The 19767-nt window shown below is 44.4% G+C and overlaps 1 protein-coding gene across 2 annotated transcripts; it reads right to left on the bottom strand.

The window, feature by feature from the left end:
- Positions 1–2453: 2453 nt before the first annotated feature.
- MRPL45 (mitochondrial ribosomal protein L45) lies at positions 2454–10688 on the bottom strand. 2 transcript variants are annotated; one of them, XM_036407656.2, is made up of 8 exons: positions 10514–10675; positions 9285–9462; positions 8529–8646; positions 7298–7396; positions 4856–4904; positions 3728–3877; positions 3113–3286; positions 2454–2921 (listed from the first exon to the last, which is right to left on the bottom strand). In XM_036407656.2, the coding sequence occupies exons 1-8, from the start codon at positions 10577–10579 to the stop codon at positions 2835–2837; spliced, it is 921 nt and encodes a 306-aa protein (XP_036263549.1). In that variant the 5' UTR covers positions 10580–10675; the 3' UTR covers positions 2454–2834. The 2 variants fall into 2 exon arrangements, with proteins under 2 accessions (XP_036263549.1, XP_045426786.1); XM_045570830.1 differs by lacking the exon at positions 3728–3877 and having other exon boundaries at positions 10514–10688.
- Between the last annotated feature and the right edge of the window lie 9079 nt (positions 10689–19767).

Here is a 19767-nt window from a genome sequence, read left to right on the forward strand (position 1 = left end):
CCAGAAAGAGGAGGGCTGCAGAGCAGGTGAGAGGCCCGAGGGCTGGGGAAAGGGCATCGTGCAAATACAAAGCCTTCTTTCTTGGGGAGCTCTTTTGTTCCTAGCTCAGCTCTCTTCTCTCAAGTCAGTTCAGGCTCCTCTTTCTTAAGCAATCCTAGATAACAGAGTGCTGGAATTAGATGATACTACCAGAGGGAAATGAGGAAAGAGAAAACATTGGTCAAAGAAGTCCCAGGATTGGCAGTGGTGAGTGGGGGATAGAAACATGCAGGCTAAACATGGCAGAACTGGGCGGAGGCACTACAGATGGCAGTATGCCCACCTGTTAACTAAACAGGTACTGATGCCATTCACAAGGAGGGAAGGCAAAATAAGACCAAATACCCAATGGGGAAGAAATGAGTCTGCATGAGAATACTCTGGGCAGAATCAGCAAGTCACAGAAAAAGTAGCTACATTTCCATAAAGGAGGAAAAGGAATGGAGTAACCCACGTTTTCAGGGACTAAATACCCTTGTCCTCCTATCCACACAAGTATTTGATGTGTGTTGTTGCTCTGGGCTCTGGCTGGCTAACCCCACAGCTTCTGAACCAATGCATAGTTTGCTAACCGTGCACCTCAGAACAATCCCATTGGGTCTGGTCTAGCTGGGAACAAAAATATTGTCTCTATGCCCACTGCTGTGAAATAAACCATACAGAAAAAAATAAAGAATGCTTTTTCTTGGCAGTTGGTTCTAGCTTTATTCATTATGATTTTCTTTTCCCAATGTTTTTAAACAAGAACAGGAAATAAAAACAATGCCTGCTCTGAAGCCCAAGGTAACACACTGCAGCCTTCAGGACCTAAGCTCTGCGGGAGGCACTGCAGATGGTGTCAGCTGGTCTTTCTAGTCAATCCTTCACATCTGGGCCATTCGCTCATCTGGATTTGATCCCAAGGGGAAATGAAAATTGCACTTATCCTCTGGCTCCCTGGTGGCAGCTACTGCTTAGCTGCTGTTTAGGATTATCTAGAGACCCCGGAGACAGATCGAGGGGAGTGGGGTGAAACCGCTTGCTTATTTAAAGCACAGTTTTCACATATTCAGATAAATCAATGTATCATTTGCCCAGTAAGTGTGCTTTGTTTCTCCGCTTCCCTACCCAACCTGCATTACCGCCCCTTATTCATCATGGCTGTGGATCCTGCTCAAAGCACTTCCCATCTCATTTTGCCTTAATCTGGGGATCACACAAATAGGATTTGACCAAACCTTCCATGGGCTGCAAAATGATGTACATTTTAAGCCGAAGAGGTTGATACTAAGTAGCATGATGAGAGTGACTGTTCTGGATTAACCCATCAATGCTGCCTCTTCCTGAAGCACACACATCTTGTTTCCACAGCCAGCACTCAGCAGCTGGTGCAGAAACAACCATCTTCCCCAGTGAAGCATGGTGGGTTTGCTCCTTTGCTGAGATGGTAGCTTTGCAGGCGTCCTCAAACTTTTTAAAGTGGGGGCCAGATCACGGTCCCTCAGAGAGCTGGAGGGCCGGACTATATGAACTACTAATTCCTACTGTAACACCTCGGCTGCGCTCACTGCCCAAAAAACCTGGCGGGCCGGATCAGACTCCTCTGCGGGCCGCATGTGGCCCGTGGGCCGTAGTTTGAAGACGCCTGCTTTAGAGGGACTGAGGAGTTAGATTATTCTCAACTGATTCCAGTTTATTTGGATTCTACTCTCAGGTCAAGGTCAGAACAGATTAATCCTTACCCTAATTTACAGACTCCTTAAAAGAAAATTCTGGGTTTGAAAAATACAAAGTATGAGAATTAAGGTCCTGTTTTTCCAGGGAAGGCCACACCGGGCTGATGAAGCAATAGTACTATAAGCCAAGCTTGCTGATGGGTACAGACTGATTTCCCTCGTCTTGAACCTCCAATGACACAGGACACATGGGCAGTCCCTCTTCCTCCTCCTGACAGTCCAGCTGGAGCTAAGGAACGAGGAGGGGCTGGGTTGTTTCACTCTACACAGGCCCACAGTCTGGTACCTTGGCTTTCCCTGCATTGGGCTGAAAATAATCACCTACTCTCAAAGGCGATCAAAGTCAGGGAACCAAGATTTACAGATGGATTACCCTAGTGTATAAACTTCCCCCACGCTTCCTGGGATCATGCCAGGGCACAGCTGATAATTAAGAACACAATCCAAAGGCTGAGGGAGAAATGATTTCTTTGGATTTACATTCTTCTGTGAAATACGAATGCTGATTCACTGAGTCAGCGTCTGAGAAAAGATCCTCTTATATGAGATACCATCTCTTATAAACACTAATTATTTTTCCCAAGGCTGGATTTCCTGGAAGTCATATCACTCACCATTAAACCTGTTTTCCATTACTGCCATCTGAAGGCTGGTCTACTACTAGCCTGAACCCGGGAATATGGACAGAACCAACCACAATTGATCCAACACTGCAAGAGTGTTTTATTTCAAACTCTGACCCCTGTCCTGTGGTAAGAAAGAAATTTCTGCCAGTTTGCTCCTGTCAGTCCCTGCTGCAGGAAAGACTGGTGTCAGACGTTCTCTGAAACATAGTGTCTTTCATCTGGACCCAGGAGGTATGTAGACAATTTAAAAGAAGTGGGTTCAGGGCTGTGCATAACAGCCACCCACCTGGGCCCGGCCATCAGCTGTGGTTATCGAGGATGAGACTGCTGTAGTGACCGAAGCAGAGCAGGAGAGAACAAAGATAGTTCCTGCTACAGCGTGATGGAGGTGGATGTCTTCATAGCTCCCAGTTGTCTCATTGCCCACACTTCACCCCAGGAGTCATGTTTGCCATCAGGCCAGCTGAGACTTCTGGGCCTCTGCTTGTGGCTCTTCACAGTCTTCTCCAGGGTTCAGCTGGGGGCCAGGGATCATCACCGTCTGAAAAGCAGGAAGCCAAGTTATCTATCACCCAAGCCCAAGGCTCACCCAGGAGATTCTCCCTCACCCTCATGCCCAACCCTTTCCTGGTGCTGCATCAGCCCCTCTCTCCCCTAGGGGGAGTCTAACGGGACTGACAGGATACCGCTAGGATGGCCTCAGCTCTTTTAGCTCTTTTCAGGCTGACTTACCTTGAGGATGGGCTGCTTAGGGGGCGCCCATGGAGGCACAATCTTGCCGTGCATTCTCCAGCTTCCATAGGGGTTTGTCAGGTGCTTTTCAAAAACAACATACTCGAGGACATCCTTGGGCACATCTTCCTGTCCATACATCAATCTGCCAAACCGGTCATAGATGGCCAAAGTCTACAAGGATGAAACCAAGTCTGGCCAGTTAATCTCAGAATTGTCCTGTCTGGTTTGTTTTTTGTTTTGTTTGTTTTTTTTGCATGCAACCATTTTAAAAACAACCGTAACAAAACATTTTAATGGGTAGAAAAATTATCTCAGGTTCTGAATCTAGATTAACTGATCAACTACTGACACTTTGTTTTTAGAAGTATTGTTACTGGGGAGGAGAGGAGGGAGGAAGCTGAGCCTGGGAAGGTTGGAGAAAATATCCTTGCATCTGTCTTGGCAGAGCTAACTTCCAGCAGTGGGAAGGGCGTAGTGAAAGGGCAAGGAAGATCTCAGTGAGCCTTTCCTTAGAGCCCACAATCCTGGGCAGCTGGAGCCATCATTCCAGAGGTAGGTGCCCAACCTGAGGGAAGGAGAGCAGCTGGGAGGAACGCAGACTGGCGACCCTACCTGGCGGGTATGCATGCGGACGGTGATCTGGCCATACACATTGCCCTGGTTCACCATGCTCGAACAGCGAACCTGAACCACTTGGGCTGGCTCTAACGACTCTACGAAGCTCCAGCGGACGGTCTTGTATTGGATGTCCCAGACCATGTCCTGAAGGCAGAAGAGAACAAGTTCCACCGAGTGTTTCCCTCCCTTTAGGAAAGCTGGTGCTTCCTTCCGCACCTGCTCTCACTTCTTACAATGTTACAGCCAACATGCAACATTTCCCACCAAATGCTTTCTTCTTAACCATCCCAAGTTTTCACTGAACTACTGCTCAAGCCCACCTCACAACAACCCTCTTTTCATTTAAATCACAACTCCGGACCAACCTGCCTCCTTGAGGACCCTTCTCTGAATCAATGAAAGCCACACTCCAAATTGACAGCTTTATTTTTCCCCTTTTTTATTGAGTTTATTGGGGTGACATTCATTAATAAAATGATTTAGGTTTCAGGTGGTCAATTCTAGAATACATCATTTGAATATTATGCTGTGTGTTCACCACCCAACCTCCCATACACTTTCACATTCTGGTAATTATTGCATGCATTGCTGCTGACTGCATATATGTTGCCCCCTCCCCTTTCTAGCAAAGAAGAGTGGGATTTTGCAGGGATATAAAAGCTACACTGCTAAGACTTGGTTAGCTACCCCTGTCTCTGGGGAGATAAGGCCAAACTGATAGAATCTGAAGTTCTTACTCTTGAATCACAAAGTTCCCCTCCTTGAGGGTCTCCCAAAGTACCTAGCACCCCTGTTACCACACAATGAAGCCTTGTGAATGCTCGTTAAGTCCTTTATTACAGCGTGGGCAAGTGTGGGCTGGCCCAATGTGGCCCACACCCTGAGCTCAAGATCCGTACCTAAGGTTCCAGTACTGCTTGTTGAGGGACTTTCTCCTTCCTCATTTGCATGGCCCTTACCAAAGTCCACATCAAGTCATTATCATTCAGGCAAAAACAATGGAGCTTCAGCTTTTGCTGGAAACTTCCTGCACTTTCAAAACTGATCTTACTTAAGGAAACCAAAGGTGATGTCTACAATATGCCCATTCAGCATCCCACAATTCTAAGGCCGAGAACCTACCGGAAAACAGTTTTCAGTTGCCAAGGCATGAAGTCGGTCATGGTCTGAGCTAAAAAAGAGATACATATCAGTGACTCCTACTTTTATGATACCCTGTATGAAAGTCAAAAATGACCCTGAAAATGAAAAACAATTCACTTTTATAAGTATTTTCTTTACTCCTACCATAAGCCAGGTAATGTGCTAAGTCCTGGAGACACAAAGATGAACAGTCACCAGAAAATCCTGAGCTCCATAGCTGAGTAAAGTTAGGTCTAAATCTCAGGAGCAGAAAGAGATTTCTCTGAAATTATTATATACATCCTTAAGATGGGCAAGAGACCCTGACATGGGGACTGACTTTTGTTCTAAACTGCAACAGGGAACAAAACCCAACATAAATAATCAAAAGCTCATCGCCTCTTCTCACCGCAGACACATCATTAGTACCAAGGGCTGGGCCTTGAATCTTACACTGTCATCTTTGAACCTAGCAAAGATAATCATCGACCTTTTCTGAGCCATGCTCCCCTCCCCCACGCCCATCTCTGTTACTGCCACAGTGTCCTAGTCATGCTGATTCTGTGCAGTAAAAGAAAACTGCAAACCCCAGCCTTTGTACATACAAGATTTTAGCAAGATTCCTTACTGAGGAGTTTCATATAAACCTAAGAGTACAGATTAGTTTCTTTATATACACATTCATGCCCTTCCCTCAGTTTGATACTTCCTGGGCAGTTTAAGTCCTTATCCCCTTAAAAACTCTTGACTCTCATCCCAGAATGGAGAAGGAATTAGTTCTAGCTGCTTCCCGCCCACCTCTATTTCTAAGAGAAAAGATGCCAACTCATCTCTCCCGCTGTGGCTCTAGACTAGACTGCACTGTGGTGAGAGCTACCTCAACCACTGTGCCTGGCACCTCTGATGAACCCTTCCTCCTCTCTGTACTGACCTAGAAATCCTCAGTAGAAATAGATCCCCTTTTCTATGAGTTCATTTACTATTTTACAATGGAACTTACACTGAAAAATAAAGACATCTGCTTCTGGTAACATAATGGACTGAACTAATGTAAAACTACACCCACTAAAAAAACAAAACAAAAATTATACCCACTATAAGCATCTAGAAATGTTGCACAGATACACACACACACACACACACACACACACACTTTTCAATGCACTGTCCTAGTTCACTAGAAAGATAGGTAAATCCCTAGATGCCAGAAAGGAAGAGGGAAGGAAAACCAGATGGAAAGAATACAATCTGCTACAATAGCACATCAGATGACAAAGGGATCCAGAAATTGGGTCTGAAGACTAGGAACTGGTCTCTTCCTAAAACCTTGGGCCCTCAAAAAACAGGGAGTTGGAACTGAAATCCCTGAATAAAGCTATGACTATAAGAGTAAAATGGAGACGAGAAAAATAGCCCACCAACTGAGAGATAAAACTTCTCTCTGTCTAGGGCTGTGATGGGGGGGAGGGAGGGAGAGAGAATAAAAACAAAGAAAATGAAAAATTAAAGCTCTAAGCCCACATTCTATGCAAATGTGAATATGAAATTTATGGTGTAAGAATTCTTAAGCTGCCCTAGCTGCTTTGGCTCAGTGGATAGAGAACGGTCTGCAGAATGAAGGGTTGCAGGTTTGATTCCGGTCAAGGGCATGTACTTTGATTTTGGGCACATCCCCAGTAGGAAGTGTGCAGGGGGCAGCTGATTGAAGTTTCTCTCTCATCAATGTTTCTAAATCTCTATCCTCTCCCTTCCTCTATGTGAAAACTCAATAAAATATATATATTTAAAAACAGAATTCCTAAGCTAAGAAATTAACATAAAAACTGACACCTAGTCAATGATATCCCTGAGGTATCTGGCAGAAACACACACAAAACCTCTCTGGAAGCCTGTTCATAACTTAGGTTGTTTAGGATTTCCTCAGAAGACACCCTCTCCAATGAAGATGAGCTTACACTAAACGTTTCAAACGGAGACCTGGAATCTACTCAGGGAAAACAACAGACTCAAGATATCAAGCAAAATAATGGAGTAGGAAGCTCTAGGGGTGGGTCCCTCCATTGAAACACCTGGTAACTTAAGAAAAAATTACCAGAACCACTATTTCAGAACTCTGGATTCTGACTGGACACTTATAACCAGCAGAGGAGTGCCTGATGAGGGGAGAAGCTAATGATCTCAGGTAGAAGAACAATATGTGCAAACTACCTATCTACCCCCCCCCCCCTTCCTCCACCCTATCATGACTGTGGGGATAGTGGCCTGTGTTTCTGGAGTGGATGGCTGGCGCCAGGGCGGATAGTAGATACCTTGTCCTCCAAAATTTTGGGGTTGCACATTTTGGTCAGCCTGGTGGATTGCAGAGACCAGAGCAAGTGATGCCATGGTTTAGTACTGCTGGCTATGAGACCATAATGGGTATAGGACAGGGAGTTCACTTACTTATTTAGACAAAGGTGAGCTTCAATGAAGATATCCTTAGCTTTTTCAGGGAAGTCCTTTATTTTAAAATTAGCATCATAGTCTCTTATCCTCCGTATGCTGTAAAGTTAAGCATGAGAATCATTTTTAAAGACTTCGTTCAATTCTATTACTCACAGCTTATATTAACCTCCATTAATGTCTATCTACTTATTCATTAATTGTTTTTTAAATGTGTCCAGTCCTATGAATTCAACCTTCTAACTTTCATTTTAATTAACCATCCTAAAGAAAAATCAAGGATTCCTATAGTAAAATTTCATAACTCTGGCATCAAAGAAAACATCCTATAAGCACTAAGAAAGAAAACATCCTGGATTTTTCCAGGATGTCATAGAAAGGCTTAAGAGTCAGAATGAGCCTGGCGGATGTAGCTCAATTGTTGAGCATTGACCTATGAACCAGGTCATGGTTTGATTCCCAGTCAGGTTTGTGGGCTAGATCCCCAGTAGAATACACCAAGCTTGCAAATTCAATCCCTGGTCAGTGCATATATATGTATTAACCAATGAATACACAAATAAGTAGAACAACAAATTGATGTTTCTCTCTCTCTCTCAAATCAATCAATAAAAATATTTTATAAAAAGACTCAGACCTGGCCGGCATGGCTCAATGATTGAGCATTGACCTATGAACCAGAACACAGTTTGATCCCTGGTCAGGGAATATGCTGGGGTTGTGGGCTCAATCCCCAGTATGGGATGTGCAGGAGGTAGCAATGATTCTCTCTCACTATTAATGTTACTCTCCCCCTCCCTCTTCCTTCCTCTCTGAAATCAATAAAAATATATCTTTTTAAATAATAATAAAACAAAATATGTGATAAAAAAAAAAAAAAAGTCTTACAAACTGCCCCGCCAGTATGGAATCGATAAAAATACATTTCCTCTCTGAATTCAATTAAAAAATTTTTTTAAGTAATTAAAAATATTTTTTTAAAGTCCTACAAACTTCAAAGTCAACTCCCTAATTGATGTGACAAAAACAACCAATAAAGGCTGAGATGCTAAGAATCAGAATGCCCATACTATTCTACATTAACTACGGACTCTATTACTGAGAAAGAAAATAACGTCAAGTTGTTATAAGAGTTATATCCAACCAACTAATCCAGGATGATCTCTTTGGAATAAAGTAGCAACCAGGAATTTTATTCTAATATTAACTCCCAGTTGTCTAAGACACCTACGACAACTGTGATGCCACATTCTTCTTCAATCGTTCAGTTTTCTGTGCCAGTCCTTCCTTTGAAAGAGCTGATACCCGAGCATCACCCTCTGGAGGAACATAGGGGTCAAAGATACCACCTGAAATGAGAGAAGGAGACAACTAAGAAAGCATTGAAAGACGAAGAAAAAGTCATCTTGAAGTCATATAAAATTAGGAGGAATCCTTAATAAAGTAGATTAATGGACTAGACTTTCATGTAGGCAGTGTTTCTCAAACTTTTGACATATGTGTACCCCTTCTATAATTTTCTTAATGCTGAGTACCCCCCCGTTCTCATGAGAATGTAGAATTAGGCGCAGCTAAGCACGGTGCAGTGCATAACCCCACCAAACTTCGGTGCAACGCGTACCCCCACCAAACTCTTCCTGTACCCCTGGGGGTACGCGTACCACACTTTGGGAAACACTGATGTAGAGGGAATCATGTTACATTAGGAAAAAAATAGAATAATTTAAGTCTCCTCTCAGAGCTTCAGATTCTTCTTGTACAAAATGGGGAAATTTCACCTTTGCCTTCTAGGAATAGTGGAAAAACAAGATCAAAGATGACCTCATGAAATACAATGCATACAAAGTAAATGATTGTTGAGGTTCTATTGATCCACTGGTTTTGTGGTTAACTAACTAGTGTCAATCATAGTACAAATCATTTTACTTTCCAGATGATCTCTGACAGAAGGGGAATGGGTCAAGGCCCCAGAAATATCATGCCTCACCTGTACAGGCCAGATGTATGGGACGCTCCAAACGTTCTGGAGGAATGACGATTCCTGCTTTCCGGGAACGTTCTATAAACTCCTTTTGTGATTTGTATTTAGGTTCATAAGGAGGAGGTGTGAAACGTGTTTTAGTTCTCACTGGAACTACAGCTATGGACTGAGTCACCAGGACTGGCTGGAAGGTAGGAAAGGATAGGATATAGATAAACTTGGAAAAAACTACTATCTTGAACAAACTCTAAACAATGGTAGAAAGGGAATATACAAAGAATGACTTAGGAACAATTATAAAGCCACATATGCGGGAGGGGGAGTAGATACATTACTACTTTAATATTTATGGGCATTTCTTACTAGAAGCTAGTAAGCAACTTTTACTAACGCCTCAAAATTTACTAAAAGCTTCCCTTTAGATGTCTCCATAGTGCAGGGCTATGCCAACTCCAAGGGATACAGACTGATTAAAGCAAGGCTTTTTTATTTATTTACTTTTTTTATTAAATTATTATCTGTGTACATATTTTAACATTGCCCCCGCCCCTAAAGCAAGGCTTCTGCTTTCAAAGAATTTCAGTCTGAAGGGGATTAAACACCGACCTGATGCTGAAATGAGCAGAATGCTATTATTAAAGCATAAGAAACGTCTGTCTGGCATTATTTGCTACACTGTTGAGTTTCTTGTTGGCCTCACATGGTAGCCAACACATCACAGACCATCTCCTCTATTTTTTGTTTGTTTGTTTACTAAGATTACATTCTGCTCATCCTATTGGCATCCTCACTGTCAATTCCAGTCATTATAGCTCCCAACTGATTAATAAGCTCTTTAAAGGCCAGCTCTCTTTCCTCTGTGACCATGAGGTTTGCTCGGGCAGGGACAGGGCCAGATACTGTTCCATTTAGGGACGCTTAGAGAATCAAGGGGAAGCGAGCTCACCTTCCAAACCATTACGTCTTTCCCCTTTAAACCCTCATCGCCAAACAAACCCGACCACACTGGAGAACGTTAATACCCGAGAACTTGCTCCCCTTCATGGTCCTACCGAGACTTTCGCTACCCAGCCCTTTAGCTCAGTAGCTGGGTTCCATCTCCCTTAAACTCTCCCCTCGACTTGGTGGGACTCGCATCCTCCAAGCTCACCGAGGACAGCTGCGAAGGGAGTATTTCCTCTACTCTGTCCTCCTTCTCCGGCCCCTAGAGCCCTGTCAGCCCCCTCCCTACCCACCTGTCGGTTCCACCATCCTAAAGCCCTGGATAGGCAAGACAGCCCCCGCGGCATGGGGGCAGCCATCTTATCCGCGCAAAGCCTTCTGGGTAGGGGACTGAGAGCGGAGAGCCTGGGACCCGGGAGCAGGCGCACAGGGTGGAGCCGACTCGGGTGTGGAATTTTCCAGGGCGCGCGCCCTCCGCCGCCGGAGTGTGAGCGGCGTGCGCGCGCACGGGCGCGTGGTGCGCAGGCCGGGCGTGCGCACTGGGACGGCGTTGGGGGCGGGGTGGAGCGCACGGCTGTCACGCGCCCACCCCAGAGCGCCGGGGCGCGAGCTGCGCCTGCGCAGGAGGCACGCGGGCGGCCGGGAGTTGCTGCAGTCTTAGGTGGTTGCACCGCCGCTGCACCTCGTTTCAGTTCCGAGGAAAATGGGAAGGTGTGGCTCTCCTGGGACAAGTTTTTTTTCTTTTTTCCCCCAATGCCTCCTTGGATGCCAGATAGGCAATAACGATTAGTTTCTGGATCTGGATCTGACCTCAATGTGCTGGGTAACCTTAAACGTAAGCCCTAGTTTTCCCAATCTGTATTGTGGAAAGAAAATTTTTTTTTTTCTTAATGTCAGATGACTGGTATGTTTATTGAACAAACATACGGGCTGCTGCGTTTATTGAAGCGAAAGACACGTGGGCGACAAAAACATTTCTTATCTGTCTTTTTTTTTTTTTTGGAAAGAGGCATGGGATCAACATGAACACATAATAGTTTACACTTAGAAATGTTTACCGGGTGCCAAATGGTTTTCTAAACATGTACATATATTAATTAAATTACTTCTCACCACAAACACTTTCCTCTTACCCATAGGTTCTCATTTTATCCTGACAATTAGTGTTTATTGAGCACTTACCTATAGTATTTTGCAATGAGTTAGAAGCTATAGTGTGTACATACAAGAGCTTACTGGCTGGAATAGAACTGCTACAAAGTTCCAGGTAAAATGCTAAGGACTATGAAAGGAAAGAGAGAGATTACTTTTGGGTTTGGGGATCACATGTACTGTCTTAAGTCTTGACTTCTCAACTATGCTGCAAATTCTTCAAGGATCAGAATTCCCCTATCAGTCCTAGCCACAGCACTGAACCTATAGCATTGCAAATTAATAGCAACATGAAGTTAGTTGCCCTATGTATGCATTAATTAAAGAACATATATTATGAAGTAGTTAAATGAGAGAGATTACTCGTTTCTTAACAGACTTCTGTCAATGTATGCCCAAAAAAATAAAACATGAAATTTTTATTTTACTTGTCTCACCACAGAAGTGAAAAAAAACAAACAAAAAAACCCCACTCCACTAAATAGTTATTGATTACTACAGAACATTGGTATAGTCTGTCTGGCATTATTTGTTCCACTGCTGAGTTTCTTGTTGGCCTCACATGGTAGCCAACACATCACAGATCATCCTCTGCCTGCCCTCTAATCCACTTCTCAAGGAATGCAAATTTGTTTCATATCAGCCTGGATGAAATAAGAAGGGAAGTTAACATCATTTAATTCATTCTGTGATGAATGAATTAGCTTCTCTTTTTCTATTAGCTGCTCTTTTAGAAAACTCATATTATCTTTCTATCTCATTAACTCCATGGAAAACCGGGAGCTGTCTGCTGGGAAAGTAACACCATGGGATATGTCTTAATTCTATAACCCTAGTAATTCACATGTCAGGAAAAGCGAGAGAAGGGAACTCGTGCAATTAGAGATAGGAATAAAGTGGTTAGCGGTTCAGCCTCGCAAAGGACAGCCTTGCTAGTAGACATTCATGGATTTACTCAATAAATGAATAGAATCCCAGATGAAATACGATGAAGCAGAAGACAGAATTGATTTCTTGCTTCTCCAAATTTTGAAATCTCTAAACGGAGCCAAAAAGAATGGAATAGCTCATAAGCAGTGGGATATCTCATAAACATACTGGCATTGTTCTCTTCTCCCAGGGCAGGTGGCGGCTAAGATTGAAATTCCTGGAGTTCTTTCTGGCAACCTACATTCTAAGAGGAGCACAGTTGATTCAAAAGAAGAAAAATCCTTCTGGAGAACTGAACGAATCTGGTTACAATGTATTTATTGATGACAGTGCAAGGATCAGGCTTGCCATGTATTCCTGTTGTACTTCCTTCCCTTGAGAGCATGCAGAATCCTCCAAGGTAAAGTGGCAGAGAAAAGCCAAGAATTCTGACTTTCTAGGAAATGTTCTCAAGTGATTTTCAGCTAATGTTAGCAGAGCTTATTTATCACTCCAAGGGTTAACTATCTATGACTCTCACATAAGGGTTAAGAAAGCTATAGTGCCGCTGAAACTGGTTTGGCTCAGTGGATAGAGCTTCGGTCGATGGATCAAAAGGTCCCAGGTTCGATTCCGGTCAAGGGCATGTACCTTGGTTGCAGGCACATTCCTAGTGGGGGGTGTGCAGGAGGCAGCTGGTCAATGTTTCGCTCTCATTGATGTTTCTGGCTTTCTATCTCTTTCCCTTCCTCTCGGTAAAAAATCAATAAAAATATATTTAAAAAAAAAAAGAAAGAAAGGAAGAAAGCTATAGTGCCTACATTTACATCTTAGCCCCACCTCTTTTCCTCAGCTGTACAAAGGGGTAAATACATAGCTAACTCATAGAATTGTTATGAAATCATTAAATGAGTTCATGTTCCCATTCCGGTTAGTTATGGCCACTGCTTCCAAGTCCTATGACCCTGGAAGGGATGTACAGAGCCTAGCAGAGTCCCGCTACGGGCAGCTGCTCTTTGTGCTGGACACACAGCACCCCCGCCCCCAGCGTCCGCTGGGGGCAATGTCCCTAAAGCAGGAGGGCTCCTAACTCTGCCAGACGCGGGAAATCTTCAGGAAGCCTGTGTGTCAGCTGCCGTCCCCTGGGGGGCAGTTCTCACCGCTGCCGAAACTAAGCCCACTAGAGGCAGGTCTGTTTCCAAGTCCAAAGGTGATTTCTTATTTCTGTGCCGCACAACTTTCTTCTCCTAGCTGTTCTTCTCTCTCATCTGTCCTTCCACTCATCCCTACTGCTGAGGGCAAAGGCCTTTTCCTTTACCATTTCTGCCCGCCTCAGACTCCTTAGCTCTAAGGTCTGTTTAGAAAAAAAGATATTGCTGGTTCCAGCTCAGCCAGAAAAGAAGCCAAGGCTGCCCGCTGTTCACACTGGGTCTAGAATTAATCCCTAGCCTCTTCTCACTCCACTTTCGCCCCAGCTGGCTAAATCAAGCAATAATCCTAAAAGGGAATTTCAAGCTATTTGTGACACCGACCCTTCTCCCCCTACACCTGCCCCCCCAACTTCCCTTCCCCCTCCCTCCCCCCCGCAGCCAAGAGCCACATTTAGAGAAGAGAGAACAAAGCCCCTGGATCAGAGTAATCTGTTTCTAACCCACTTTCGCTCCCAGGGCTTACCTCTCCTGGAGGAAGGAGACAGAAAGAAATCTGACACACACGTAAGTGCTGGGAAATGGGGAAGAAGCTCCAGGAGTGTCAGGAGGGCTGTAGTCACGTGGTTTGGAGCCTGGGCACTGTTCTCATATGCTGGGGTACTCTGTAAAAGCAATTCCTAGGCCCTAACCAGTTTGGCTCAGTGGATAGAGAGTCGGCCTGCGGACTGAAAGTTCCCAGGTTCGATACCGGTCAAGGAATACCTTGATTGTGGGCACATCTCCAGCAGGAGGTGTGCAGGAGGCAGCTGATCGATGTTTCTCTCTCATTGATGTTTCTAACTCTCTATCCTTCTCCCTTCTTTTCTATAAAAAAGTCAATAAAATGTATTAAAAAAAAAAGCAATTCCTAGAGTAGTGTTGGGCAATAAAAGGTATTTTACAAATGTGTTGAACAACAAACTTGAAAAATGTATAGATTCTGGGCAGATGAAGGCAAAAACAACTTCCTGATTACACCTACAATCCCATGTCCTTATATGCCATCAATTTATGTCTAAAGTCAACAAACAGAAAGTGTGATACAGTGAGAAGAGCTCTGGGTTGGGAGGCAGGAGACATGGGTTCAAGTCCCACCATTGCTGACATTGACTTATCTTGCCTTAAAGAAAGTCACTTCACATCTCTGACCACTTATTTTCCAAAAAAGTTACTCTCTAGCTGAAACCAGTTTGACTCAGTGGATAGAGCGTCGGCCTACGGACTGAAAGGTCCCAGGTTTGATTCCGGTCAAGGGCATGTACCTTGGTTGCGGGCACATCCCCAGTGGGGGGTGTGCAAGAGGCAGTTGATCGATGTTTCTCTCTCATCGATGTTTCTAACTCTCTATCCCTCTCTCTTCCTCTTTGTAAAAAATAAATTAAAAAAAAAAGTTACTCTCTAGACTAGAGCCCCAAAAGCCTCCAGTCTCATGTGATGTGTATTTAGCTCTTATCAGTAATGCACCAAGGCCTGTGCTCATTTGTAATACACTGGAAGGACTCCCTTTGGGGCCCCTTGTGAACCAAGTGCTTAGCACACCTTTAGTCTGCCTTCTTCTGTTTACCGGCCACGGACTCTGACATACAAACATGCACCTTCCCGCTGACCATTCTTTGGGATGCTCTCCTGCTCTTTGGGGTTGAAGGGAAGCTGTGTGAATGCAGAAAACTTCCACTAGAGGGTACCAAGGCTGCACTGGGATCTCAGACTGCACGGAGGCCTATGCAAACCCAGCAATCCCAGGATGTTAAAACACCTACATTTAGAGAATTCGAGCTCTCTGTCCATGGCTCTTTACTTGGTCTGCTCCTTACTGCTCCTTGGGAGCTTCAAGAAATCTCTTTTTTTGACGTCATTTTGATTTGATTTGATTTCAAATCAAAGGCAATCTCTACTTATAATAGGGTAATATGCAAATTGGTTCAGGACTGCTGTCACGTAACAACTGAACAGCAGGAGGGCGGGGCGGGCGGGGCAGTGGGCAGGGAGCTAGGAGCTACGTGCAGCGGAGAGCTACAGCAGCAGTGGGCGGGGCCGCCAGCTGAGGCCAGGCGCAGCGAGCTATTTTGCACGATTCGTGTTCAGGGGCACTAGTTTGGTATAATGGAAGCTCCGGGGACTCTGGTAACTAGTACAGATCCCACTACTTCCAAACTCTATGAACAAATCACTTTAATCCTTGAAATGATTAAAGTCTCAGTGTACCCCTCTGTGAAATGGCGATAATAAAACTTACTTGGTAAGGCTGTTGTGAACACTACTAAGTGAAATCACTTATGGAAACATGGGACTGGTAAACCTTAGGTGCCTAAAATTTTTATTTTATTTATTTTATTTTATTTTATTTTATTTTATTTTATTTTATTTGTCCTGGAGGAGAGTTCTAAGAATTGCCACCAACTGGGATTGATGTTGAAAGATGGATTTGCACGAGCTGAGGACTTCCAAAGAAGAATTGAGACTTTTTTTTTTCTTTTTTCTTTTTTTTCTTTTTTTTCCCCATTTCACTCTTGAGTCTTGCAGGATTTCAGGCTAATATTATTTGGTTCTTCTCAGCGTTAGCTCTCAATCCTGTTCTATCATCATCTGTGTCAGCCGGCCATCATGCTTTTCTGTTCTTTCCTTATCCTGAGTCCTCAGAGGTGAGTTCAGTTTCCACTTCCTCTTCACCTCCTAGGCAAACCGCTCTTGTATTTTGCCCTGTGTTTCCTGAAGTGGTAGGTCTCCACCTGGTTCGGTTCCTCCCTTTCCTTCTCAACTCTCTAGCAGTCACTTCTGGGGTGGAATGTGCCATCTGTTCTTGAGCCTGAGCAGAGGTTCAGGAGAGAGGGAGGGAGTGTGTGAGGGCTTGCACGTCAGCTGACACAGTACAGCTGCAGGGCAAACCGGGGTGAAACTGCAAGCCAGAGGCCCCAGGGAAGGCGGCCGTGAGGCTGGCCCCTTTGGCTCCTTTCTCATCCCTGTCTCACCCCAGGAGGTTTCCTGGCAGGAGTGGGAGAGGTTGGTATCGAGTCCTTGAGCCCTGACTCATTCCCTGACCTACTTGGGTGTTACCCAGTTATCTCCCAAATATCTCCCCGCGGAGGTTTTAGCAACTCAACAGTGTCCTTCCCAGAAGGCAGAAGAGACCCAAGAGAAGAGGCAGCGGACCACCTATGTATTTCCTCCCCATCCGAGGACTCCGACCAAAATAAGAAGTTTACAGTCCTCCTGGTTTAGGTGCCACCCAGGTCATTGGTTATAAAATGAACAAAATCATCTCCCATTGCTACCCTCAGAGGCTGGCTACTTTCCAGAGTGCTTTATAGAAACAATCAGGTCTAACTTTCTTAAGAGAGAATAAAATTGTTCTTTTATTTTTCTTGGGCAGACGAAGGAGCTGGGGAAAGGGGGACTGGAACACTGAGCCCGGAAGTGGCTGGCCATTATCGCAGAGTGAGTCAGGGCCTATCTAGGCACAGAACTCCGCCCCAAATTTCATTCTTTTCCCCTTAGCCATGCTAATTATGGACTACAATAATGTCTTGGGCTTTCTGGGTTTTACAAAATGCCTTACAACCCCCAAATTCCTAAAGGGCAATAGGAAATCAATCGTGTTATGCTCATGTCCCTTTCACTACATGTCCTGTGGAATGTAGGTTATATGTTTGTTGCTGGAAGCACTTTAGAGTTATCTAAGATGGAAAGGAAGACCTTATCAAGTCTGTGATCCTGGGTTTAGATCTCAGAAATAGGAGATTCCATTTTTAAATTATTTGTTGGTGCTCATATTTTATTTATTTATTTTAAAAAATATATTTCTCTATTGATTTCAGAGAGGAGGGGAGAGGGAGAGACAGAAATATCAATGATGAGAATCATTGATCGGCTGCCTCTTGCACGCCCCCTACTGGGGATCTGGCTCACACCCCAGGCATGTGTCCTTGCCCGGAACAGAACCAAGGACCCTTTATTCCGCAGGCTAACGCTCTATCCACTGAGCAACCCGGCTAGGGTGATGTTCACATTTTATCCTTGTACGTTACTATATCAGCGCATGCTGAAAGTTATTTTTCCATCCCTCCTTTACCCAAAGGTCCCCATCTCTCCCTCACCAGGGTCATGCTTCCGAAAGACATTAGCTGGTTCCCAGGAAGCAGATTTTAACTTGATCCCTTGGCAGAGGGAACGGCGTCATTGCACACAGGCCAGCACGCTTCTTCTGCCAGAGCTCCCCATCTGGAAGAAAAGAGGAAAAGTTTCAGAGTTTCCATAGGGCTGCCTACAGGGGAGGAAGGGAAAGTGAGCCAGAGGGAGGAGAGGAGAAAGCCCCATAGTTTGGAAAGAATATCCGATCAGCAGGCCTACTCTCCTGGCCCAGGGGCGCTGCACCTTCCCTTCCTCCTAACCCTTAGCCAGGATTCACTTTGCTCTCCATTCCTTTGCTTTTCACATGGACGCAACAGTCCAGCCTGCCCCACCTCTGAATTGTCCCTCTAGTCTTTGTTCTTTATGCATCTCCCTTCCATTTCTGTGCTCTCTCTATGGGCGACTCTTAGATGTTCCTAGACTACGTCTACATGCTTCTCAGAAAAACAGGAGTTAGAAGGAACTCTCATAACCCATGATGCACAGAAGGACTTTAGTGGGTACACGGAGCCTCTGAAGCGGAATGTCAACTTAGTGCACACACGCATCTTTCTGGCAAGAAGGCCCACAGCTCCCATAGGCTCTCAGACCTTCCATTCAAACCCCTGCTATTTTTATTTTTTAATTGATTTGAGAGAGGGGAGAGAGAGAAAAGAGAGAAACGAGAAAGAGAGAGAGAGAGAGAGAGAGAGAGAGAGAAGCATTGATTTGTTGTTCCACTTATTTGTGTATTCATCGGTTGCTTCTTGTATGTGCCTTGACCAGAGATTGAACTTGCAGCCTTGGCGTATCAGGATGACACGCTGATCAAATGAGCTACCAGGCCAGACCTCAAATCCCTGCTCTTAACTATGCAATTCAATGTTTTTCAGATTAAGACTGGAAACCTATTGTACATTAATTTTGGAACCTAGAGTATGTCTTCTATTTTTAAAAATGAACAAAATAAAACAGAAAATATCAACATATGTCACCCATAGTAAGGGCATTAGTTTTGAATAATTAATATTTTATTAAAATACATATGTAATAATTTTTAAATTTTTACATGTATAATCGAAACATCCAGTGTTAATATTTATTATTCATTCATTTAATGCTATCCAAAGAATATAAAGCTACAAAATCTGCTCCAACACTGGGGATAGAAAGATGGAAGAGATGTTTCTGGCCCACAAGCAGCTCACATCTAGTAGGAAAGAGACAGGTCCACGAAAAATTACAAAAGAATGTTAAGTGACACTACAGAGTAAGCAGTAGATACAAGGTGCATTGGCGACAGTATGGCAGACCATTTGGAGAGTTCAGATGGGCCTACACTTGAGTTGAGTCTGCAGAGGTGAGCAGGAATTTGAAGGGTGCATAGTTAGGAGATGTGAAATTCTAGGATTGATGTAGGGGGCCGCCTGAGAAGGCACATGGACATCCTTTAAATTGTCAGCTGAGACCAAGGGCTGAGGGTGTATTCAGTTTCTGACTTACCTTTGTCCAGGTGTCAGCAGGGGTGGGTCTAGATATGTAAATCCAGTAATGCTAGGGCCTAGTTAAGAATGCAAATAAGCTCCTTTGACCCTATAAAATAAACCTGCTTCGTGGCTCAGCTGCTTGCTGCCTCTCCATCAGAGAGGATGGCGCCCACCTAGCATCTAGCTTGATGAATCTATTTCTGCCTCTTGTCTTTTTTTCCCCTTTTATTTCTTAATCCCCAGCTCCTCCACTCAGGAAGCTGTCCTTCTCCCTTTTCGTGCGGGAGGCGGACAAAGGAGAAGCACCCCACCACAGACTGACGTGCACAAAAACACAGCCTGGCCACAGCATTCACAGCAGCCTGCTGTGTTGTCTGTGTATTGTGGAGTTGAGCTGGAGGGACTGGAGACTCAGGCTGGACCATGGAGTCTCCCACTGAGTGCAGAAAATTCTAAATGCCCTCCAGAGACTGTTGCCCAGCTCTGCCTGGCCTCTCTCAGTGACCTTTGTAAGGCAGCTCAATCTGCTTTAGAGAGCCTGATTGTGACAAATTCCTTCTTATATTGATGTACTGTAATCTTTGCTTCCCTCTTTCACCCAATGATTCTCATTTGTCTCTGCAGCATTACAAAAAGAGTCTCAATCCTCTTCCACTAGGTCGAACCAAATGAAATTGCCAATTTAGGGATCAAAATGGTTAA

The sequence above is a fragment of the Pipistrellus kuhlii genome, unplaced genomic scaffold (assembly GCF_014108245.1).
Source record: "Pipistrellus kuhlii isolate mPipKuh1 unplaced genomic scaffold, mPipKuh1.p scaffold_m20_p_37, whole genome shotgun sequence".
NCBI lineage: Eukaryota > Metazoa > Chordata > Mammalia > Chiroptera > Vespertilionidae > Pipistrellus > Pipistrellus kuhlii.